Source organism: Protobothrops mucrosquamatus, unplaced genomic scaffold (genome assembly GCF_001527695.2).
Source record: "Protobothrops mucrosquamatus isolate PMUCROS unplaced genomic scaffold, P.Mucros_1.0 scaffold34, whole genome shotgun sequence".
NCBI lineage: Eukaryota > Metazoa > Chordata > Lepidosauria > Squamata > Viperidae > Protobothrops > Protobothrops mucrosquamatus.
The window spans coordinates 550,230-577,102 of NW_015386418.1; the positions used below are offsets into that span (position 1 = coordinate 550,230).

General features: G+C 33.9%; 1 protein-coding gene across 1 annotated transcript in view; it reads right to left on the bottom strand.

Annotated features, from left to right (window-relative positions):
- The window catches only part of LOC107283359 (dystrophin), a 336,632-nt gene that overhangs the window by 134,263 nt on the left and 175,496 nt on the right, over window positions 1-26,873 (bottom strand). The window contains exons 7-11 of the mRNA XM_029283193.1: window positions 24,703-24,821; window positions 14,564-14,742; window positions 12,100-12,228; window positions 5,112-5,300; window positions 4,657-4,841 (exon numbers count right to left, since the gene is read on the bottom strand). Of these exons, the coding sequence (XP_029139026.1) occupies window positions 4,657-4,841; window positions 5,112-5,300; window positions 12,100-12,228; window positions 14,564-14,742; window positions 24,703-24,821 (801 nt within the window). The remainder of the gene's footprint in view (window positions 1-4,656; window positions 4,842-5,111; window positions 5,301-12,099; window positions 12,229-14,563; window positions 14,743-24,702; window positions 24,822-26,873) is intronic.

Genomic DNA, 26,873 nt, shown 5'->3' on the forward strand with positions numbered 1-26,873 from the left:
GGGGCGGCGGCCAGGGAGGAACAGCCAAAATGCCCCCTCGGCTTATGCGCGGGTCACCAATTTTTCCCAGTTCTCTGTGGGAAAATCGGTCCCTCGGCTTATACTCGGGTCGACTTATACTCGAGTATATACGGTATTATTATATTAATTTTTCATTTGTTCAGAATTTTGGTGAATGTGCACATGTAGATTTGGCAAATTATGCCAACTATGGCACTTAAGTTATAGGCAGTCATTCTAATGCATAAACAAAAGATTGGTGATTTTTGAAAAGGAAGACTGGAGAAACATAGGAACACTCCAAAAAGGATCCTAACAGCAGCTATGAATAACAAAAATAAGGTCAAAATAACTGGATAAGTGCCAAGGCTAGGTAAGAGATCTAAACATGGCTGGGAATATAAATGAACAGAATGGCACTATGAGATATCATTCTGCTGTAAGACAGTGATGCTAATTAGAAATCTGGCAAGACAATTTTCAGATTCTTATAACAAGGACTCATTTCAGTCATCATTCTCATAAATGTAAGGCTGAAGAATCAATCCAGGAATGGCATCTTGCCAGGCATAGGAAGTATAAAACAGAATACTGAAAAGTCAACACCTGGGGCTGATTAGAGCTAGAGAGAAATAACATTAAGTCAATGTGTGTACTTCTTTAAAACAGTCTTTTACCTTCAGCCATACAGGTATGCTAAACTGGTATCTTAGCTGTATGTTATGTGAGTGTGAATGGGGAATAAAACATCAATGATGTGCTAAATATTCAGGCATCTTGCACATTTTGCAACAATAAAGTAGCATTGTATAATTCTGATGAGTTGGTCAGCTATTTGGATTGGTTCAATACCTTCCCCCCCATGGATCCTACAAAAGACATTTGATCATTCTATACTATTTCACAGATAAAAATGGTTAAGATACAATACAAACCAACATAAACAGAAAAACACCAACCCCCTTTAATTCTGATTTCTCTCTTGAGGTGAACAATGTGGGTTTTTGAAGGAACCATGGGCCTGTCATTTGATGAAAACATAATTAGTAACATAAGTTATTTTTTTCTGAATCTCTAACGTATTTCCTTGTATAGGCCCATTTCATTGCTTCAGCTAACATCCCTAGGTTTATTTTCCTGAAAGCAGCTTCCTATGCTAGTAAAGGCAGTTGGTGTTATAGTCTAATACTGCTTGAAGATTTAGCTCCACAGGTTATGCTCTGTTGCTACTGATTTGCTAAGAAATAATTTCCTAGCAGTTCAGCAGTTGTGATATCATTCAGTTAAAACTCCGGAGTAAAACATTTTCATCCAGTTCTGAGAGAATTTTATTAGAAATGTAAAATAGATTAAACAAAGCTACATTATAGTGCATCTTCATACTTCCCTATTCCTACTATTTGCAAATATATAGATTATTGAAGTTATAGACTGTTTTCTCTTCTGTCAGAAAATATTACTGGGAATTTAACTGTTCACACTTTTGGAAACCATGTTATTATCATTATTTTGTGAGTATAAAAGAGTGACCTTAAAATAGGGATAGCCTTAAGCTGTGACTTTGAATGCAACATTGTGGCGTATGTGGCATCATTTGCCCTTAGAGATTCTTCTAATGAGGGTCACAGATAAGTCAAGAGCCAGATGTTCTCAGGGCAGAGATGTCAGCAAACAATAACTGCTCAGCTATAAAACCATGAAGCACAGGGCAAAGAATCCTTTAAACTGTGAGAAAGCCTGGAGGAATAAGCAATAGATTTAAATAGCAATGAGTATAACAGTGAATTTCATCCCTCATTGTGAGGGCAATCACAATAAAGATTCTTATATAGCTGCACCAAATACAATATCTGAGAGACGTCTGCTGAGTCAGAGCCTAGTACTCTATTCAAGCTATAAAAATCAGTGGCTGGAAATGCCAGATGGGTCCTGAGCTCAGGAAGCCCAACATATATTATGTATTCTTATTTCTTATTTCTCTAAGATGCTTTTTAGTCAAAATAATTATAATTCAGTCAAAATAATGTACTGTTATATTTACTCCAAAATTTAGCACGAAGGTATATATATATATAGTATTGCAATCTAACTCACTGCTGACTTCCAGCAGTTCCATCCTGACCGGCTCAAGATTGACTCAGCTTTCCATCCTTCCTAGGTTGGTAAAATGAGGATCCAGATTGTTGGGGGCAATATTGACAGCTGCCCCCCAGGCACCCGCACGCACACTAGAAAAGCAATGGAGGATCTGAACACAACTATCGGGTCCACCAACAGGCTGCCGGATGCGAATCAACTTAGCACGTTGCAGATTAACACAATCAATGGGCCGATGACGCGCTTGAGAAGCCGGGCGCAGAGACAGGCAGCTATATAGGCAGGCTCCCTAATCACCTAGCATTCCAACTCTGATGAAGTCGGCAGTCTGGTCAACGAAAGCTCAGTAACTCTTTTACTTACAGGCTTGTTTAGATTAAACGGTCTTGTTTATTTTTATCCTGGTGTTCGTTTTTTTGATATTTTTATTGATATGTGTATACCCAGGATTCGCATTTTTAATGTTATTAAGGATATATATATCCTTATATGTAATATAAATAATTAAAAGAAAAGAAAGGGTCTTCAAATATAGATGGAATACATAAGAGGAAGAAGATAGTGTCCTGCATCATAGAATGAAGTCTTTTAACTTTCTATAGCATTTGGATGCAAACGTTGCAAGAATGAGAGAGGGATATATAAAAAGACTTGAGAAAAGTCAAAACTTTGTGTAAAATCTAAACCACTGTCTTTTTAAAAAAGTTACCATAATTGTTCCATCTTAAAAGAAAGGAAAAAGATGACAAAGACCCAGAATGAATATAAAAACCTATTTTACACTATATTTATAACATCATTATTTTTTCCAACTTATTTGTCAGAAAGGGCCCAATTGGCAAAAAAAAGCTCAGGACCGTGTTGATTGGAAATGTGGAAGAAGCCTTCATCCTGCAGTGGATAGACAATAGCTAAAATGATGATGATGATGATGATGATGATGATGATGATGATGATGATGACGACGATGATGATGATGATATGCATATATGCATACACACACACATAAACATGTATCCATCTCATTTTAGTATTTATTATTGCTGTTTTCAGGGTTTGCTCTTTGCATTACATATTGTGTGTGTTACATCAATGCATATAAGACAAGGTATTATTTTTCAACCAGCTTGGTTTTGGGGCTAAGGGAGAATGACTGGCCCAATGTCATCCAGTTGGATTCAATGTCTACAGAAGGACTAAAACTAGCACCTTATATGCTATTCCCACCCAGAAATATACGGCATACTCCACTTAATCCTCCAGGGAAAGATTGAAGGCAAATGAGGTCCAGGCAGAAGAAGAACATCGTGGCTTCAAAATCTAAGGGACTGGTTTGGACAAAACTCAGCAGCACTTTTTTGTGCGGCTGCTGATAAAAACAGGATTGCCAACATGATTGCCAACGTCCGATAACGGATATGGCACAAGAAAAAGAAGAAGAAGAATATGCTATTCCATGCTAACTCTCATAGAGGGAAAGAATGAGAAAGAGAGAGGAGATTTAGTTAAGAATAAAACAGTTTAGTAACAGAATAATTTCATAGACTCTAATACATTGGTTCCAATTCTTTTCACTAGAATTCTCAAAAAATAATGCAATTAATTTATTGAATTATCAAGGACAAGATGTGATAATGGATATCACTTTGATTAGATTTAGCAGTAGATAAATTAAAGATCCCCCAGCCCTCCCTCTTAAGAAGCAGCATGTAGCCAGCTATTTTGAATGTGGAAAAAAGATGTGTTATAAATCACTTTATACCCTCCTGCAAGATAGTATACAAGCACATCAATAATGGTCTAAAGAAAGATGGTAAGTTTCTAGGTATATTTTTGTATAATTAATCTTGTTCCTTTTTATTATAAAATGAATATAACATTCCTGAACAAGATGTAATAGATATACTTTAATAAAAAAATTAAATGCAATTTTTAAATGCAATAATAAGTCTTAATTCCCAGATGTCCTTATTTATAAAAAGAAATCAACAAATAAACACTTCTAATGGAAGCCTTACTACAAACAAAGAGTAACCAATGCCATATTTCTCTCTCTCTCCCCTCCCCCCCCTCTCTGTGTCTCTCTCTGTGTGTATCTGTTGACAGGAGACCTGGCATTACAATGGGCTATTGTTAAAACAATTCCTATGTTAATTAACTACATTCAAAGAACAATGCTGGCGTGAACATAATTTGGGTGAAATACAATATATTTGTAGTATTTATATTGTTTGTTGTATATTAGATAGCCTATTATAAAACAATTAATTAATGGAGTAATGAAATTGTTAAAGCTTTACCCTCTCAGTATATAAAAAATATTCTAGGAAATAAATTTTGATTCAAAAGTTGGCAAAGGAAATTCACCAGGTAATTTTACCAAATTATTAAAAGGCAACTTTCATATTAGTTTCATTTTTGAAAAAAAAGAATAAGGTTTGATATTCATACATTTGTATTAAAAAAAGAAAAGTTCATACAATATTATTTTGATATGCCATGCTATAACAATAATTTCACTCAGTACAAAATTGATTATCCAAATTTATATTCACGTACTTGTTCTGTTTTTCCATGCTTGTGACTCTGAGATTTTCCCAGCGTGAATTTAGAAGATTCATTTGTTCTTGTATTTCATTTTCTTCATCTTCTGAAAGCTTTCCAAATGTTCCCAAAAGTTGGCTGCCTACTTGCAAAACATCACCAACACGTCCTTGGTGAGCAGTTAATTCCATCATAAAACCCTTGGAAAATCATTATAACAACGATTACCAACAGAAAACAAAGTACTCATTTAGAGATTTTACAGATTACTTTAAAATTCCAATTTTTATTGAATAAACCAATTTTTAGAAATTAACAATGTGATTCAAGTGTTTTGTAAAAAGGAAACCAATGAAATAAAAATATCATTCAAATTTTGCATCTTTAGTGTCATATACTGTAACCATAGAAAAACAATTAGCATATGGTAACGTTTTTGTGTTATTGAAATAGACATTGTTCATTCATACCTCATGTGTGTGAAACTGCTCTTTAACTTCCTCTACGTCAGTGGAGATCTCTCCTTGTGCTTGCAATGAATCCTCAGCAGAGAGAAGCCACGAGAGGACTTCTTCTAATGCAGTTTGGTAGCTTTCTAGGTCTCTTTCTGAACTCCTGGGTGAAGTTGCAAATAACTTCTGTTCTTGACTTTCGAAACGCTGATAAATAAATAATGTATTGAAGGAACAATTCACTAGTATTGTATTGAAAAACTTTCTTCTGAATTAATAAATAAAATGTAGTCAATTTAATATTTAATACTTCCTATGGCATCAGTTTCAGCTAAAATCTGGTGCAATATACAGATTTTTATTATTATTTTTTAACAAAGGCATTGGAATTGGCATTGGGTACAAAGCCATCTGATAAATACTAACAGAAAAGAGTAATCAGACATTCTACATGCACAGCTTTAGTTACAGGTATGTGTTATTAAAAATAAAACATTATTTTATGAATTGTGGAGAGCTCAGTTTTTACACTCAGTTACATTATAACTGCATGCAAGGCTACATTAATGCATATAAACATTGTAAATATTTATAAAAGTACAATTGTAAGTTAAAATAATTCCTCCTTTTTTACATTTCAATATAATCTATAACATTATCTTTGCCAGGTATTAAATTAGAGTTCAAATAAATTAGGAATTTAAAACAATGACATTTCTACATTAATATTGTTATACCAAGATCATGCTTGTCTTTTAAAGACAACAGCAGTAATTTTTTTCTTGCACTTGAATATATCTGTCTCTCCTTGCAAAGTATACCTAGTAAATGGCAAACATAAAACTAACCAATTTGGCAGGGACACTTCTCTGCTTTTATTAGGAATGTGGAGCTTCATCACCATTTTTGTCTTTGTTTTATTTACATCACAATTTTTTACACAAGATAAAATATGAACATTTTTATGAGAGAGATGGAGAGAATTGTACTAAGGAAGGTTGACTTTATTTTCTGCATATTTTATTTTTAAACTAGCTGTATCCGGCCACGCGTTGCTGTGGCTCAGTGTGGTAAAAGCGTGTGTTGCTTTTACGTCCAATAGATGGTGCTGTTTTTCAAAAAAGCATGTTTTTACCTGTCACAGGTGTGACATCTATATAATATAGGTATATAAAAACACGTGCGTATTCGAATGCAACGTTGTGTCAAAATTTCAAAGCAATCGGTGAAGAACTTTCGGAGATTTAAGATTTTGAACAAACAAACATTTACATTTTTATTTATATAGATAATTAGGGGAATCCTACATTTCCCTCACAGAGGGAAAAGCCTATGACAAACTAGGCCAAATGTTTTCCTTGCAGAAGAAAAAAAAAAGTTCCTTTCCTCCTTCCTAGTCAAGAGATCTTTGCAGAGAATCTTAGTTATAGATGTCCAAACTAGAAACACACTTCTTTTAACAACATCTTATATTAAGGATATATAAACTGACTGGCACAGAATTTAGTTTGGGAAATTCATTTACAGGAAACAAGAGAATCAATAAATGATATCTGTGAAGAAATACATATATGTAGGATTCTGTAATGGTTTGCATTTGGAATATACATTTTGACATGTTTTGTTTTTAATTCTCAACAGAACTGATGTAAAGCTCAAGGGCCTAGTGAAGTCAATCATTAACACATCCTTGTTTGAAAGTGCAGATGGCAGAGTGAATGGACATCTGATGGAGAACATAAGGACACTTATTGTATTCCCAATAGCATAACCAGAAGCCAGATGTCTATTTTTTAAAAAGTGGGATAAATTGGCAAAAATAAATTAATGGCAAATATGTATTAGGCTCGTTTCTGCAGGCACATATCTATCTATCTATCTATCTATCTATCTATCTATCTATCTATCTATCTATCTATCATATATCTACAAGTTGTAATGTTTACGTATTTTTTTTTCTTTTTCAATTTCAGGTACCAAAAATGTACACATTTCAGGTAAATTTGCAACTTCTATAAACAAGTTTGTCAAGTTATTTTAAACTTATCTGGAGTTCCTCTTGATTTCCCTTATTATAGGTTACATAATAAATGTGAACTGATATGGGTCAAAAGCGAGATGTTTAGTAGTAGCCCTGTCTCTTTTAAAATAAATTTTCTGCGTATACAGACTTTTTTTTTGATAATTTTGCTTTTAAATGGAATAAAATACACTGCTAATATTGGCCTATTATCCATTGTTCAAGGATAAAAAAAATCATTCAATGTTACTTAAATAATTGACTTTATAGATAAATAGGCATGGCAGATCGTCAAAAAGTTTTGATATACTTTGAAGTCTTATGTGTAAAGAAGTTATATTGACATTAATTCATTGAAGTGCATTTTGTCTTAATGTTTAATAATAATAATAATAATAATTTAATTTGTACCCCGCCCTTCTCCTCATAGGACTCAGGGCGGCTAACAGCCTCATAAAAATCACAATACAATAATACAATAATATCTATATTAAAAACCGAATTAAAAGGAAATATTTAAGAAGGCCAATCATTAAAATTACCCTTAAAATTGCCCTTAAAAAACCCCGCTAAAATTNCTCCCCCTGGGGGTCGCCAGCCGGCACTGTCTGGCTGACGGCACCCTGAGGAGACCCACTCTGTGGGAGCGTACCGGCCGATGGGAGGTAACCTGCGGCAGAAGGCGGTCTCGGAGATATCCAGGTCCGATGCCATGGAGCGCTTTAAAGATGATAACCAACACCTTGAAGCGCACCCGGAAGGCCACCGGCAACCAGTTTCTTTTACAAAGCATAATATATACAGAATATAGAATAAAACAAATAGCTTTTCTATGGCTTGATTTTGTTCCTCAGATACTTTCCTTCCCCAGTAAAGAATAATCGTAGAATCATCAATATACACAATAGTAATTATAAACTCTTACTAGTATAATAAGGGTACAATTTTTAAAGATAAATTTCAATTATTTTAAATTAAATATATACTTTTCCAAATAGCTCTCGTCCCCAAAACCAAATTTCCTTTGCACTATTCCACCCTGTAGAATAATGTATTACTCTTTTAATTCTTCTAAAACTATTTCTATAATACAGAGTACTTTTGTACCCCTTAATATTATCCAGAGAAACTTGCTATTAAATGCTAGTAGTTTTCGATGAAAGAATGTATATAATGAATAATAATTACAGTTTCAGAGCTGAAAATGACCCTATTTGATCAGGAGGCATTCCTGTTTTCTATATTAATTTGGGGGAATGAATATCAAATAATTAGAATTTAAAGAAGAAGCAAGATAGTTTTAAACTACCAGCAGGATACAATTCATTTTTTAAAAAATGTATACCTAGTTCTAGCACACTCCTTCTCCAATTTCCCTACAAAACCCTTTTTCAAATACTGTGGTAAAATATCCTTCTGGGAGCACTTTTCTGTTAATTAAACACATCACATAAACCTGTTATCAGTTGCTTTGCATTGCATCCATTTTCTGTTATTCTTTCAGCTCCCCCCCATACCTCCTCAATTATTATACAGATAGGTCTTGATTTATAACCATTTGTTCAGCGACTCTTCCAAGTTAGAACAGTGTTGAAAAAAATGATTTAGCACTGGTCCCTGAAGTGATGGCCATTGTAGTGCTCCCACAGTCATGTGATAAAAATGATTAGTTATTTAAGTTATTTGCTGGGCTAGTATGCCACCAATTCCTGAAAGCTTTGGCAAGCTAAGCGCATAAACATAAAACAATACCCAAGAACTCAAATACATATTTAAAAAATGACAAAAATCAGTAATTATAAGAACCAAACATAGAAATGCCATGCACCTACACATCCACCTTCAATTATAACACAGCTTCCTGCTCTACCAGATGGACACATTTATCATTTTCTTGAACTCAAAGAAGAAAAAAGGTGTGTGAATCTTTGCGAAGAGAGAGCTTAAAAGAATGGGATGGCTATTGAAAATGCATACTTCTAGTGCTCATTACTGGCTTCCTATAGGGATGGCCCTGGTGGGACCTAGCCTTACTTGGTTTGATTGGATAAATTCAAAAGAAGGTGCTCCCTTAGCTAATCAGATCTAAAGGTGAAAACTAGCACCTTGAATTAAATGCAGACGCCAACTGGCAGACAATGCAGTTCCTGATAGCAATGTTTCAATATTTGAGCAGCTGCCACAAAGAAGAGGGGGTCAAGCTATTTTCCAAAGCACCAGAAGGCAAGACAAGAAACAATAAATAGAAACTAATCAAGGAGAGAAGCAACCTGGAATTAAGGAGAAACTTCCTATGGGTAGCTTGTATTCAGAAGTTGTAGGTGCTTCATCAGTGGAGGTTTTTAAGAAATGACTGGAGAACCACCTGTCTGAAATGGTATAGGGCAGTGATGGCGAACCTTTTAGAGACCGAGTGCCCAAACTGAAACCCAAAACCAACTTATGTATCGTCGGGTGCCAGGTGGGTGTGGCCCATTGGGTGGGTGTGGCCAATTGACTGTGTGTGGCTACGGTGGTAACGGCAGACTGGGTGGGACTAAAAAGTTCAATCAATCAATTCCAACTGCGAGATCTTTTTTTTTCCTTCGAGAAGCTGAAATTGATTGAACCTTTTTTTTCCCACACGGTGGTGGAGGACTAAAGGGAAAAGGTTTTATAAAACCCAGCTGAAGGCCTAGGACTGGGGGGCCGGCATGCGTGCCCACATAGAGGGCTCTGCATGCCACTTGTGGCACCCGTGCCATAGGTTCGCCATCACGGGTATAGGGTCTCCTGCTTGAGAAGAGGGTTGGACTAGAAGACCTCCAAAGTTTCTTCCAACTCTGTTATTCTGTTACTTTGATGTTACCAAAAATAATGAGATACCAATCAATATCTGGTGTCATGAATGTGATGCAGTGATCCAAATATCTAGAGTATATAAGTGAATGTGAACAAAAATTCTTAGTCCAGGAATGATTACAATTAACATATAAAAAGTAGCTACTGAAAGACTGTCATAGCTGCTACTTACACCTAAAGTAGGAATGTTGAATTTAGTAGAACCCCCACATTGTGAACCATCTTTGATCAGAAGACTATAACTCTATTCAAAGTTAGATGCTGAATTCTGTATACCTGTCCAATTCACAATCCCAAAATTACTTTGTGTTGAAAGAATTCAGTTAGAGGCTTTTGTTCCCTATACAGATGATTACAACCTTCCATCACCAAGCAGAACTCCCACCACATATCTAATGGTATGTGGCAATGTTCTTGGGAGACAAGAGGAAGAGTCACAATTAGACAACCATGATGGAAAAGACATCTCATGCAAAGGGGGCATGGGAAGTCTTTCAGAGGGGAGGCTTCCTATTTTTCCAAAGAGTAAATGGAAAGATGGGGAGAAATACTTGCAATAGGGCAAGATTCTGTTACTGTTACTTTAACCTTATAGTAAANATAGTAAAGATAAAGCTAGTATTAATTGTTGTGCTTCTTTCTAGACTACCTTGGAGGGCTAACACCAATATTGTAAGCTGTTTTTTTTTGGGATGATATGTATAACTAGATAATATCACCATACTGTTAACATGAAGCCTAATGCTAATGGATGATCTGCCTTCATGTACAATAGATGTTAAAAAGAAATGAAGGAAATAGAGATCCTTGAGGCATGTCACAGATAAGAGATCTCCAGGCAGATTCATTGAATGAAATTGTCCATTCAGGAAATAAGGCAGTTACTAGGGCAGTTACTAGAGCAGTTACTAGGTTTCTATCAAACTCAGCTTTTAAGGTATTCAGGAGAAAAGATGGATGTCGTAAATGAATTTTACTACACATCATACAGAGATATTTGTTTCAAAATACAATAAAAAAGAAATAGAATAATGTAAATTTGCTCCAAAATGGGGAAATATTAACCTTGATAATAAGTAGCAGAAACTATATTTAATACAGCTATAGGGGTTAATATGGCTGTGGGTAGGGCAATAGAGGCAAAGCAGATCTGTCATTTCTGTCACTAATTGAAGGTATCTAACAATCAAAAATAAAGAATACAGAAGGTAAATAATAATGATAGATGTATGCAGACATATGAGTTATTCTGCAGTTATTTGCTTTAGTAGTCATATTGTGATATTTTTTTTCCTTTTCAATTGTGTCCGATTCTGGGAGACTGCCTGCCTGCAGATTTCCTGGCAAGGCTTTCCAGAAGTGGTTTGCTTTCTTTCTTGGGCTGAGAGAAAATGTCTAGTCCAAGGTCACCCAGCTGGCTTTGTGCCCAAGGTGGGACTAGAACTCACAGTCTTCTGGCTTCCAGCTTGATGCTTTCCACTACGCCAAAGTGGTTGTCAAATTAAAATTACTGAGTTCTAAATACAGCTACCACAATTTCTGTTTTCAGTCTGTCTCTAAAGCTATCCTTGGTAGGGGTATGCAAAATTGTCTGATGTTACACTTGTTTAAGTAATTATCCCTTTTAAAAAAACTATATGCAATATGAAGAGCAAGAGAGAAATATCTGTTAATACAGAATAAATATTTATTGACCTGATGTCTAAGATTCAAGAAATGCAACCTCATATAATGTATGACATTTCTTTCATTTCTGCACTGATTCAAAAAGGCAAAGAGAAATGTTTAGGAAACTGAAGAAAAACATCTCCTCAATGTTCATAGTTGTTATTTATATCTTTGAATATAGATTTATGATATAAAAGAATTAAGGATTGGATTTATGTCTTTAAAACTTAATCTTTTATTGAGGCTTTTAATATTTTTACAATAACTATCTAATGTAAAAAAGAAGGTGTAACTAGAAAAGGCGAGCCTTATAGAAAAAAGAGTTGGCTGACCCAAATAACACAAAAAACCCTAACAAGAATACCACTGAAAATTAAAATGGACAAAAGCAAAAAGGGTGCATTTATTTCCCACAGCAAGCACAGGCGTATTAGAAGAAGAGTTTGTTATTCACAACAAAAAATAGTATTGACAGACCTGTGGAGGGAACATCCTCCCTTTTTGGTCAGGGGACATGACATAAGCAGTTTGTGTGTACGCATAGCTTTTGAAACGAGGCTTAGGTGAAGGGGTGCACACATGGCCCTGTGCTACACTGACTTTGATCTAAGGAGAAGAAATTAGGAAGAAAAGCAGACATACATGGATGAATGTGGGTAACAAAATGGATGAAATGTAGTATATTTCAGGGGAGAATGTCAGCAGCCATCTTACTTCAAGAAATGCTCAAGGATTAAACAGCAAATATATGTTTAATGAGAAATAGAAAAAAATATTTGAAGTACCTGTAATTATCCCCACTATGAAGCCTATCATCAATAAAGATCTCTGTGATTAAATGCACTTAAAGCAAAAGGACATGAACCCAGAAAGGTTCTGAATAAATATATTCAGTTCTCTGCAAAGGTGTAAAATGGTCCGGTGGCCCATAAAGGCTGTAGTAACTGTAATTAATATCTGAAGGCGCCAGAACTTCTAATTACATCACTCAATATAACTGTAAGAATGGTTAGACTCACTAGGATTGAAATTTACTTGTAATGGCATACCCCGCCAAAGAAAGAAGTTATTTGGGAATTAGTATAGAAATCTAAACCTGAGATAACATGACTACTTTCAAAACCAAGAAATAGTCTGTGAATATATTTATATTAAAACAATAACAATTACAAAGAGATATTATCACAGTCAGAATGGAAGAACTTCATGTACTCATCTCTCTTTTTTATCGTTTGAACTACAGGCACAAGGATGAGTAATCATACAAAATAAAAGAGGTCTTTGTTTCAATATGACATTTTCCTTTATAAACCTTTGTGGGGAGTGGGGAATGACCTTGCAGAAATCCTGGAACTTCTTCAGTCTTTTCTAAGGTTTGTTTTTAAAAAGACATAATAAGCATCACTAAAACAAAATAACTTCTGAAAGTATGCAAACTACAGTGTTAAACTGAGATGGTTGTGAGTAACAAACCATGAAAAACCAAATTAAATACAATAAATTCTCAATGAGATTAGCTAATTTTGTTGTGAGTTTTGTCTACTATAAATACTAGTTTAAACGTTTTCATTTTCTAAACCAGGGGTCCCCAATCCCTGGGCCATGGCCCACCTCTGGGCCTTGAGCTGTTTGGAACTGGGCTGCAGAAGTGGCAGGTGAGCACATGCATGCATGCACACATCCCCACTTGTGTGAACAGCGGGTGAGCAGTGTGCTCCATTTGCGCAGAACCATCGCCTTTCTCCCCCACACTGGTCCACAAAGCCAAAAAGGTTGGGGAAACTCTGTTCTAAACAACTGAGACCACAACTGACTGCTGTTGGAAAAGATTTTATTTTCACAAAAGGCCTAGACAGTCTCATGTAATATCTTCTTTTGGGTATGGAAAGATACCCAATGGCCATGAAGTATTCATTGGTAGGGAGTTTTTCTTGAAGAAATATTTTAACAGAAAAACTTTGTATATTAATTTTTAATGTTCAACCACAATATGTCCTGTGATGCTTGATTTGAATCTTTCTTTAATTATTCAGCTTCTGCTACTTTTTAAGTTCATATTATCATCAGAACATAAAATTATAGAAAGAAGCTGCTCTGAAACACACAATAGGACCCAGTAGCTATTAGATCTGGCTAATAGCTAGGGAAATGAAAAATTATGCTAACTGATACAAACATGACCTGAACATATTAAATAATTAATATAGGATTACTTCCCTAGTAGATCTACTGATGAATAGTTTCCAATTATTCATGCTTTTTCATATATGCATATTGTTAAATGAAACAATCAAATAGACAATGAAATAACATTAAGCAATTAAAAAAAAATAAGTAGCTTTTAGTAAGTTATTATAATCCTGAAAACTTTGGGTCGGCAAAGTCTTAATAATATCAAAGTAAGTGTCTTGACATTTACCATACTGTTTCAGATTTTTTAAATAAATGTGTGCATGTTATTCCAGCTTAACATATATCATGTGAAACACAGAAATAACAAAAATCTACATTTTGAAAACAGCAACTTTTAATATGCATAGCTGTTAAAATATAATCCATGAAAATAAGATCTGAAATCAATGAAAGGCAACCTTTTCCAGGTTGAAAAAGAAGAACTATAATTAAAAATAATTTAAGGGTAGGTCTAAAATATTTCAGCTTGTGGGATAAAGTGATCAATACCTGGATAAAAATAATACGAATTTCACCAGCTGTTCCCAATACCTTAACATTTCTACCCAAATAGAAATGTTCAGTAATAATCCTTGTAAATTGTTAAATGACAGATTTTGATAACTACAGGGAAGTTCAGTAGCTTCACTGTTTCATAACTGGAGTCTCTTTACCACTTAAATAAACAAAAGACAAGCATACAAATAACTCTGCAGGAATTTACTGTTCACTAGTCTCAAATAACAGGGGGAAAAATCATACAACTCACCTGTTGAGAAAACCGTTGTGGATGTAATTGGATTTGTTGTTCTCTAATGTGCTTTACTTCCTGTGGCAATGTTTCAACTTCATGGATGGCTTCTAGAGTAACCTTCTGGGGCAGGACTTGGAAAAGTGATGTCACATACATCAAGATGGATTTCTTGTCAGGATAGGTTGTTGCAACATCTGCATGGGCACATTAGACATACAAAAATTTACACTGTTTATAAGACTTCATAGAAAGAGTGTCCTAAGCAATTCATTTTTCATTTAAGTTAACAGTAAACTAAAAACACAATAGCCGTGAAGGATCATGCCAAGGCCCAGCTTAACAATGTGTCCACAGATGCTTCTGGGGCATTTGCAAACAGAAGAAGGATGCTCATTTCCTAAAAGGCAGCTTTATTTGGAATAGCTTACATCCTGTGAGAATACCTTTAGTATTATTAAATAATAACATCTGCCTATCACAGGTCGTTGGGGGAGGATCCAATAGGTGGATAAAAAAGCCAAATCCAGTCTAAACATTTGGCCGATTGTGCAATGCATCATAATGCATAAATATTTATTATCCTGTAACAATTAACTATAAAGAATTCAGTTTATGTTAATTAGATAATAAAATGAGCTATGTGTGGAAAAGAGACATATATAGAAAAGAAATCAGAACAACACAGATAAAGCAACCTACTTTTGCATAAAGTTTCCTTGTTAGAATAAAAAATATATTTTACTGGAATAAAAGTCTTTTATTACTAGAATGAAACTGTAATGTCAAATATTATTGCTACCATCATAATATATTCATTATCAATGATTAATTTTATGTGGCTGTTGGATTCACACCATTACTTTCTTAGTAACATTGCTAAATACTAGTAAACCTGAGGTTACAAATAATAGTGAATGAATGGATATGTACATATTTATATGTATGTGTGTTTAGCCAAGCAATATCAGTGCAATTTTATCACATCTGGATCTATTTGAATTTAAATTTGATTGAATTCAGTGGAAATTCATTCCATGTATTTATGTTTAAGTCTACAAAGTATAGTTGCAATAATTAGCAATTCTTGAAGTGAGTGGATTGTGATTGTGATTTTTGTATTCAAAGTTAAGGTAGTCTTCTCTAAAGTAGGAGCCTTCAAATAGATTGTTGGGGAATTCTGATAACTTTAGTCCAATACAAAGGTCCAAAGCTCCCACAGATATTACAACACATCTTGAAAACCAATAGATACTTACAATAATAAGCCTGGTCAACATTCATTCATTAAATAGAAGGAGTTTAATGACTGCCTTCTTCTGTAGAAATACTATTCATAAAAAGGACTATCAATTTTAAAATTGATATTTTTAATAATTCATGAAATATGTAAAATGTTGGTGATTATTAAGTAACATAAAATCTTATTTTAGATACATTGAAACCTAAAAAGAACCTGAACTTCTAAGAGGGGAATAATAAATTTACTAAAGTGAAATTATAAGCACTAGAAAAGAAATTCAAGCAATGTGATTGTTACTCTTTCTTGTCTAATAAATATATTAAAAAGGACAAATGCCAGTGCTAAATGGTCAGTTGAAATGTGGACAAATGCTCCCAAAATTGCATAAATAAATTAATCTTTATTCTCTATTACTCTTCATATAATATCAACTACTGATACTATTTAATATTCTATTAGTATTTCTGTCAAAATCAGAAAAAAATGAAGTTCTTCAAAGTTCTGGGCTGCAATGCATATTTATATTAAATAATGTAATATCAAAACTAAAGTTGAAGATTATATGAGGAGGAATCCAAGAATTGTAAAATGTTATAGAATGTATTTCTATAAATCAGAATAGCAATAAAATTAAGCATAATTAGTGGAATATAGGTTTGCTGCATGTCTCAGACTAAAGCAAACAAACATCTGGAATTGCATTAAGTCAATTGTTTGGGTTATAAAAGATGCAATGGATCTGACTTCTGGTTTGACGTTGCGGTGAAATGGGAGCAGGAAGACGAGGCTCCATCTTTTGTGTTCGATTTTGCCCCACTAGGGACCCTGGAAAGGGTCAAAAGTCACCCCATAGAGGTGACAAGCAAGGAGAGGATCCTCATTGATTTTGGGAGGGTGATGGCCCTTCCGTTTGATCCAAGGAAGCCCTCCAAAATGACAGGGGAAAGACTGGCTACATTCATGTAGCCAGTTAGAAGATGTTGACAACTGAAGAAAATAAGCACCAATGAGCAACTTTTCAGCAACATGGATGAAACTGTGTGATACTTTATTCTCTCTTTATGACTCTAAGACATTTTCTTGGAAAAAATTGCCCAAAGCACCCTCCCTGATTAGAGAGGGAAGGGGAATTTCCACCCCATTCCCTCAGGAAAAGAAAAGCGGTGAATTAATTGCTTGGGGGGAAAACAGAGAAGTTAATATAGACCACTGAAATACTAATGGACCCAGACAACACATTGCTTATTAAGTATTTGACTGTAAAACTAGAAAATTAATAAAATGTTTATTAAAAAAGATGCAGTGGATCTAAATAATTTTATTTTAATGAAATAATTTTATTATCTATTATTACTTATTATGGTTGGCCTCACAGTTGGCCAGTTTTGGCATTTGTATCCACTTACCAAGTCCTTTCCGAGGACCTGGGATAGGCAGATGTTGTTGTGTGATGGTGTTAAAGATGATGTGGCAATTGTACATTTGGAACCTTTTCTTCCAGTAGTCTTGCAGCTGCTGGCCCTGGTTGCTCAGCCTGAGCCCTGTACTCCATTTGTCACCAGATGTCCAGGAACCCCAACACCTAATGTGGTCTTTGCTGATCTGGGCAAACACTAATCCAGTGCAGATTTCTGTAAATGATGTCTTACCACATTGTTCATGAAAAAGACACTTTTCATCTGCTCCATTGAGGAAACCTGTTCAACATAGTTGAATGTCTTGCATAGCTCTCATCTTGCTCAGAGCACACAAGCCCCACAACCACATCAAGGTAGTGCCTTATTGGGGGGTTACCTATTATTATTACAAATAATAAATAGAAATCACAGTTTTGTCACAGGCTATCCACCTTCATTCTGTAAAGTAATTGCTTGCATTGACTGAAACTGTTGCCAGTTGTGAAGAAGAAAATGCTAGGCATTTAGATGTTATTGTTATAAATTCCAGATGCACAATAAGTCTGTATTGTGGTAGGGCAAGTATATTTAATATGGAATGATTTCCTGCTGGCTCCAGAGTTTAGAGGAAAGCATGGCAAAGTAACTGGAGAGTCAATTAGCTCTGGTAGGCTAGTTTATTATTATTATTATTATTATTATTATTATTATTATTATTATTATTATTATTATTATTATTATTATTATTATTANAAATCCCTATTAAAATCCCTATACAATCCCCCCCTAGGCCAATCCCGCTTGATGGAAAAGCCATGTCTTGAGGGCACGGCGGAAGGAGGGGAGATCCGGAATAATCCGGATCTCTGGGGGAAGTTCATTCCACAGGGTGGGGGCTCCCACAGAGAAGGCCCTCCCCCTGGGGGTCGCCAGCCGACACTGTTTGGCCGACAGCACCCTGAGGAGGCCCACTTTGTGGGAGCGTACCGGTCGATGGGAGGTAATCTGCGGCAGAAGACGGTCTCGGAGATACCCAGGTCCGATGATTTTCTCTTGCTCTGCCTGACCCTTGTTCTCTACTTCATCAGCCAATCTAATGCTTCATTTCAAGTTAGACTGGCCACAACTGAAAAATGGATGACATAGCAGTCCAAAGTGCCTAATAATTCCTAATTCTGAGGAGAGATTGCTACAAATGAGGTATTAGTTCTTTTTTTAAATAGTTTTTATTGATTTTTTGCAATAACAATATTTAGTGCTTAGTAAACAATGTGTTGTCTGCGTTCATATATTTGAAAAACAATAATAATTAATTTCTATAATTCCATGATCAATATATTAATTAATAGTATGTTTCCTTGATCTTCCCTTCTTCCAATATTATTCTCCTTCATCAACATTAGATAAATATAATAATATTTTCAATACATACAAGGTTGGATATAAACATTTTTTGTGTTTGTACAGATAGCAATAACATCCATATATAATATCTTTTCTAATTAACTTATGTTTTAATTATATTTGTAAAAGTCATCTTGTTAGGTCATTATGTGTCCTATTTTCAAAATTCTTATTTAAACTTAATTTCCCCTCAGTATTCAAACTATTCTTATTAGTCATAGTTTTCTCAAAATTAATTACCTAAATATCCAAACTTTTCATTGACATACCCCATCCCAATATTTTCATATTTCATATATTATAAAGATACCATACTACTTATATATCCTATAACATCCACAAATAACATCTTTTCTGAGCGGTTTATATTTCAATTATATTTATAAAAGTCATCTTATTGAGTCACTCTATATCCTATTTTCAAAATTCTTATTTAAGTTTATTTTCCTCTCGGTATTCAAATCATTCTTCTCAGTCATAATTCTCTCTAATTTAATTATCTTTAAATGTCTAAACTTTCCATTCACATACATCATCCCAGTATTTTAATATTTTATATATTATAAAAATACTATACTACTTATATCTCTTATCCCTCTTACTATAGGGCCCCTTTATATCCAAAATTATCTATTCTTTTAACCATATTCAAACAAATGTTTAATCATGTAGTACTCCATCTGGTAAGTCGAATCAGATTTCTTAAATCTAACTCTAGCCTTCTTCTTTTGCCAAATAGCTTTCCAAGTTAGTATGTTCCGCTTGCCAGGAAGTTCCTGTATTTTTGTAGGTGTTGTTGGGAGTGTGAAGGACAGGTTGAGTAGGATATACCCTTTTTGTCTCCCAGACTCTGATGATTTTCCTGGCAACTCTATAATCATTTTGTTAAATCTTCTTTCTTATCCTCGAATTTGTTTTGACATCCTGTTGGATAAAATATCTTTTCCATTTTCATTGTTGTAATAAAATCTTGTAGATTTTTTTCTGTTTGTGTTAAGTTATAGTTCTCTTCATTTGTAGCTTCCCTGTTTAAGTCACTTTCTTCTAGTTTGTATTCTGTTATTTGATTTGTTTGTTCATTCTTTATCGTTGTTTTTTGAGAGTTTTTTAATTGTAAGTTTAGATTGAAAATGTGCTCATTTATGTCATCAAAGTTGTTTTTGATCTCATTGTGGTTTGAAACTATTGAATCTGTCATAGCATTGCGTACATTTCCTCCTGAAAAGTACTTGTCTTGTCTTGGAGTATTACTCCTGCAGATCTCTGATGTTCCAGGCTAGATCTTTCAGAAGGGAATATTTGGTATGGTTCCCTGTCCCTTTTAGATAAATATGCAATATCCATTTCGTCTCCCTCCTCCAAATAGTCTTTCACCAGTACCATAAACTCTGTAATTAGTCTTATCGAGCCAGCCAATCTCAAAATCCAAACCATCAAATCTTATATAGTTCTTATCTTTATATATGGTTTTTGTAATCCAATGTACTTCTAGTTGTCAAGGTATCAGTGAAAGTAGTATTTTATAGCAATTCTTCTATTCAGGATCAGTTATCAACCTGTCAGAGTTGCAATCCAGAGTATTTAGCCAGAGCTAAAGTTCTGTTACAACATTGTGAACATTATCTTAGTTCATCTGCCTTAAGGAAAAATAATATTAAGGATTAATTACTGCACTCACTTCTAGGAAATTCCTGAAGGCTAATCTTAACAAGTTAATGAACTGTACTGTATAGCATTTTAAAATTACTTAGATTCAGAAATCCAAGTTTTTACACCATGGGACAAAGTTAACTCAGGCAAGTTCTATTAAACTGAAGAACATTTTTCTGTGCTCTTCTGAAAAAAAATTAAATGATTAGTAAATGATTAAATATTCTTTTACTGAGAATAATTACTCTTTTAATCTGGGAATAATTACTATTGCACCAGTGTATGATATTTAGAGAAATGTAACATAACAGTTATTACTTTTAGCAATAGCTTTCTGTACCATCATTAAGCACTTGAAAGACAAAAATAACATTTAATGGACAAGGAAAGAAGAACACCAGGAAGAAATAACTATAATATTATTTTCTGTGGACAGTTTCAGTTCAGTCATTTAGGAAGGGTTTGGGCATAACCTACTTAACTCCATGAACACATTTGGCTCTGAAAAGCATTTTGCAAGCCCATCCTTGAATCAGAACAAATGTTTTCCTTAGGAAGAATCTTCAATTAAGTTTAAATTTGATTTAGGCTGATATTTATTCAGGGTGTTGTATTCTGAATACCCAAATGCAAGCTACTGTATGTGTGACTTTCATATTTTATCTCTCTATTTCTCTCTGACTAATTTTCTATTTAATATTTTTTTTTTAAAAGTTTACCTTCCCCAATCTGTATTTCCATGCATTTTATACAACATATCATTGGCTATCTTCTATGGGAATTACTGGGAATATAGTTTGAAACACATAACAGATGCTTCCAGCCAAAGGCATTGGGTAATTTATAAAAGGGACTATTTTCTCAGACAGTGAAGATGAGTTGTGGGATTGACAGCAATGGTGAAAACATTCTTCCCAAGGCTAGGTTCAATTGATTCCCCACAACCACCACCAAAGGGATATATAACCCAAACCTGTGTAACTTTATTCAAAGTTAAACTCCACTGATTTAATGAAACCTATGCACAAGAAATTGAACATAAATTACAATCCAAATCTCTTAATTATTTAATATACAACAGTAGTATAAAATATCTCTCCAGTTATCTAACTGAATTTTGTGATGAGCAGAATTAATGCTGACTGAATGTAGATTTAGAAATACACTAAATCCAAAAATATTATTGTCTATCAACTATTGTTAACTCTGCAAGAAAATAATGTTGATGAATTTAAATGCATTATCAACTGTCACAGTTAACACAGAATATTATAGACAATGAAATATTATAGGAATATATATATAGGAATAACATAGAAGAAATTTAATATAAACTTATATGTTAATATCATTCACATTATTTGTTAAATAAAAAAGAAGAGGCAAATATTTTAAAAAACGGGAAAGAAAATAAATGTATCTATTTAGTTTGAAACACATTCTGTGCTATGAAAATTCCATTAATCCAATCAGCAGTTCAAATGGGCCCTAATAGGATGTTCTAATGTTGCTGGAATACATAACTGACAGCTGACAAGAAGATAAAAATGCAATATGATTAGGATATAATTATTCTGAATTGCTCTGATTTCTCAAAAACTGAAATCAGACTCTTTCCATCCTTACTGCACAGAAAGAAGGCTACTAAACTAGTCAGCTTATGGTCTTTAGAAATATTCAACATGTTCTAACAGATGTTTCCTTATTGTGCTATTTTTACTGGCAATTATGACCATTGAAAACTGTTATAAAATACATTTTTCTTAATACTATTTTTGTTTTCTTTGTTCCTTAATTATTCTCAAAGGTTATTATTTTATTATTTTATTATTTAATTCTCAAATTAAATGATATTGTTTGATTAACTTCTTTATTCTTTATTTTTTTACAGTAGCTAAGATTGAAATAGTCCAATGTAGCTGAAATGAAATAGAAAATGACTGCTTTTTCCCTACTATATGAATAAAGCTGAGGCAGATGTATGCTTCTGTGTCATCATGAACAAAAAGGGGTGCTTTTTTTGTCATAGAATGCCCATAACGGAGTTCCGGCAACTTTTTGGGATGGAACCTTGTAGGGTAGACAAGGCGGGTTGTATGACGTGTGTGAGTTCCAGCACCTTTTTTTTTTTTTTTTTACAAAAAAAGCACTGGTTTTAGGTAAATATGTTTGAAGTGAGGACATGCCAAAAATGAATTACATGCTTCCTCCAAAATACCTAGTCTCAGCTGAAAAGTGCTAAAAATGCTTACTTTCCCAAGATTCTAAGCTAAAACTGTTACTGTATAAGAGTGTGCTATTCAGTTGTATAATTATGGCTGGATTCTATGAGTGTAAAAATGTAAGTACTTCCTTTTATACTGAAAATACTATGACAACTTTAATGGTTATATTCCTTGTTACCTTCTGGGAGGAGGCTTTATGGTATCTAAAGCAGAACATCCAGATTCAGTCACAGCTTTGTTCCATACAGTATTAACCTTGTGAATTCTAAAGCTTCCTCCTTCCATTATGTATTCAAGATGGGCAGTGAATAATATTTATATGTTACTTATATGTAAGGGCAGTGGTGGGATTCAAATATGTGAACTACCGGTTCTCTGTGTGGATGCTGCTTCCAGAAGTCCATTCTGGGCCTAGGCAATAAACAATTAGCTACTGGTTCTGCCGAAGTGGTGTGAAGCGACTGAATCCCACCACTGTGTAAGGGTGTAGATCTATACATATATTGTATATAGTATGTTTTAAATGTGTTATGTATGTGTACACTTTGAGAGGAAGCAACTAAATTTCATTTTTAATGTGTGCCATTGTGCCCACAGGAAAAAAATGACAATAAAGGTTAACTATCTATCTTATAATGCCTGACACTGTCATGCCAAAAGGTAACAATGGGCTCCATCTACCATTTCTCTTAAAATTGGGGTTACTAAGCAACACATATTAAAAATGTAACACCACAAAATTTATAGTAGTTCTTTAAGCAGCTGAAAATCTTAGGACAATATTAAGACAAAGAAAACATGCAAATTTATTTTTTTTGTAAAATATTCTGAATATTTCAAGAAAAGTCAAGAAAAGTTCAAATATATGCAATTCTTTTATTTTTAGAATCATGCCATTATTATGATCAGAGAAAAATACACAGATCTCAACATTTTGCTTGGGCCTAATTAATAAACAGTTTTAATTAGGTTTGACCTTTTGAATCTGCTCATTGTGAGTTCATACCAAATGAAAAGTATGATTGAAGAATCCGAAGCTTTGTGTACCTTGCATTTATGACTCAAAAAATCTAAATTGGGTGTCCATCTAGCCATTCTGCCATAAAGCCCAGATCAGTAGAGGGCTGCAGTGTTTGTCCTTCTGAAACTCTGTCCTATCTCCACACAGGATTTTTGGATCTCATTGGGTTCTTGCTCACCTCTCCTACTAAGGCTCTTCTCCTCTGATTGCTCAGTTTGACTGGGCGACCAACTCTTGGAAGAGTGCTGGTTGTGCCAAATGTCTTTCATTTGAGAATTATGGAGGCCTCTATGTTCTTAGGAACCTTCAGTGCAGCAGAAATTTTATTGTAGCCTTCCACAGATCTATGCTGTGCAATAAACCTGTCTCTGATCTCTGCAAGCAATTCCTTTCATCTCATGGCTTTTGCTCTATTACAGTATGCATTGTCAGCTGTGAGGCCTTCTATAGAGAGGTGTGTGCCTTTCCAAATCATGTCCAATCAATTGAATTTACCACAGGTAGACTCCAATCAAGGTATAGAAACATGTCAGCCATGATCAAGAGAACTGGGAGGCACCTGAGCTAAATGTTATGTGTTGTTGTAAAGAGTCAGAATACTTATGCTAATGTGATTTTTAAGTTTTTCTTTTTAATAAGTTTACAGACATTTCTAAATTTCTGTTTTCACTTTATCATTATGGGGTATTGAGTGTAGCTTAATGAGAAAAAAAATTAATTTTAACAACTGTAGAATCAGGCTGCAGCATAACAGAATTGAAAAAGTGAAGGGGAGCTGAATGCACTGTAGAAAAAGTGAACTGTGTATAAAAATAAAGATTTATGAAATACGATCTGCAGTACTTAAATGCATAGTTTTTAAAGTGTTAAGGAATTTTAGAAAATTCCTAATTGTAAAGACCTGTGAAGAACAACACTTATTTCAGTTGGATGCATAATAACAATAAATAAAAACAACATGTTGGCTATATTTTTAAAATATATGAATTGTAAGACTATAATGTTAGTCCACATCCTTTGAATCCTTGAAAGTTTATTATCATGAAGAGAATAATAAAGAGTGAATTAAATTCTGAAGGCTCAGTGCACTAAATGAAACTTGTATGATAAGACATTGGAAAGAAGATGTAAAATATATATAAAATCTATTTAAAAATATAAAACTTTTTAAAATCATCTGTGTGAAAAAATAATCATAAAATCCTATTTGCACAAACCTTCAGGATCAAGGAGTTTCTCAATTCCCAGGTGTTGTTTTGCTATATTGAATGCATGATCTAATCGCTGCACAGTGGACTGTTGATAAACTACATCGTCCCAATTGAAGAGATCGGGCCTGGTGAAAAGAAAGCACAAAGTTACTTTCAGAATCATATATGGAATTTTATACTGTTAGTTACACTGTTGTGGTATAAATAATTGTATTAATCTGTGACTCTATATTTTCACCAAGAACAAGCCATTTGAATTTTCAAGGCTATGAAGAATTTTAATCATATTAAAGACAGTCATGCACAGAACAATCCATCATGTAGCAATAGAGTGCAGCATATAGAGAATAATCTTAAATTCAATAGACCCTTCTTCAGTTACTTTGCCTTATGGCAAAGAAGCACAAGTAATGGAGATCAGAAAACCTAAGTATGCCTTCTTTATTTAATCCAGGCATTTCCTTTTCTTTGATATAAGCTACATATTGTCCATTCTCTCTTAGTTTTCAGGCACATATAGATAAAAGACATGTGCAAACACTGACAAAAATTCTATGGAGAAACAGAGTGTTTACGCTACTATGTCATTTTGTTTCAGGACTCTATACCGTTTCAGTAATTCAGTCTCAATACTAAGCAAGTGGTGCAAGTTTGTTTGCTTATGCAACATTTCTGAGTAACACCAAAAATTTTCTGCCTGTGATATCATGGAACTTCCAGTGACAACATGGGAATCTCATGCATAATACCATTAAAAGGAAATAATTGGGTCTTAATGTCATGGGTCCGACAGATGAAACTCTTCAAAAGAGCTTCAAGGCATTGTTTACCTTAAAGAATCTTTTATTCGAGAAACAACGTATTGGCACTACATAGTTAAAGCCAAAAACTGAATTCCCCTCCCCTGGGCACAAAGTAGCAAAGCACAATTCCCTCCTCCAATTAACAGTCATAAATCACATTCCCCAATTAGCTTGAAGCGTGGGCTTTCTCCCCAGCTCTCCAGCCCGCCAAATCTTTATCAACTCTGGGCGCAATAACCTTGAATTCCCACAGCTGAGTTATTATTGTTATGACTAACTGGACTCTCATCCACATCCCCCCTCCCAGCATCAACTAACTCTAAAAGCAAAAGAGAAAAGATGTTGTCAAAGCAAAAACATCCGATGTTAGCAACGTTGACACTTAGTTTTGCCAGAGCTCATTGTCAAACATTTATTTTAGGAAAAAAAATAGATTATTTTTTAAAATTTGACACACTATGTTGTAAATTACCTTTCTTTCAAAGCCATAAGAATTGTATTACACACTAACCTCTGACTTTTTAAAAAAATTATATGCTGCTTGATTCCCAGAAACTCCAAACATTTCTTCAGAAATCAAACATTTTTATTAGAGTCATAATTTGGATTGTATACAATTTTAAAAGAGAATTTACAGAGTAATGATGCATTTTTATTATTATTTTATCTAAAGAAATTGAAACAAAAAATTGACATAAATTGAAATGGAACAAATTAAATACACTTTAAATGCTGACATTAGCCTAATCCTAATTCTAAAATACTAAAATAAACCTGACATTTAAATGCAAAAATACTAAAATATAAAATATTTAAAACTAAATTAAAAAGTAGGAAAGTTACTTTGTTTGATAAAATATTAAAATCCTAAGTAACTGGAGGTTTTAATGTGCTGATATACTTTACAATAAAATATTGGTTTGATAAACTACTAAAATCTTAACAAGTTAAAATACCTAAATGTGATTTTATCAGACCATCTATAAATCAGTTTATTTCCAATTAGAACTTAATTTTAATGTTTAAATTCCACATAATTATAGTCATTTACATGTTTTTAGATTAATTATAGCAGTGCCATGTTTGGCATATTGCTGGTAATATGATTTCAGTTGGTTTATCTAAACAGATGACTAACATAAGAATGTTACAATTTGTTTTGTTTTCCTTGGGCATCTCTTTTACATGCAAGAATACCGAAGGTCATGAACCAGTGTTTCTGAGATTCATTTCCTGTACAGCAAGGTCTTTCTTTAAGTGGTATATTTTCAAATCTATCATCAAGAACTGATAAAGGGAAGCTATTAAAGCAGACATTATATACAAGTGTTTTGTATATAATTGTGTCTTTTTGTTTAAAGGTATAAATGTATG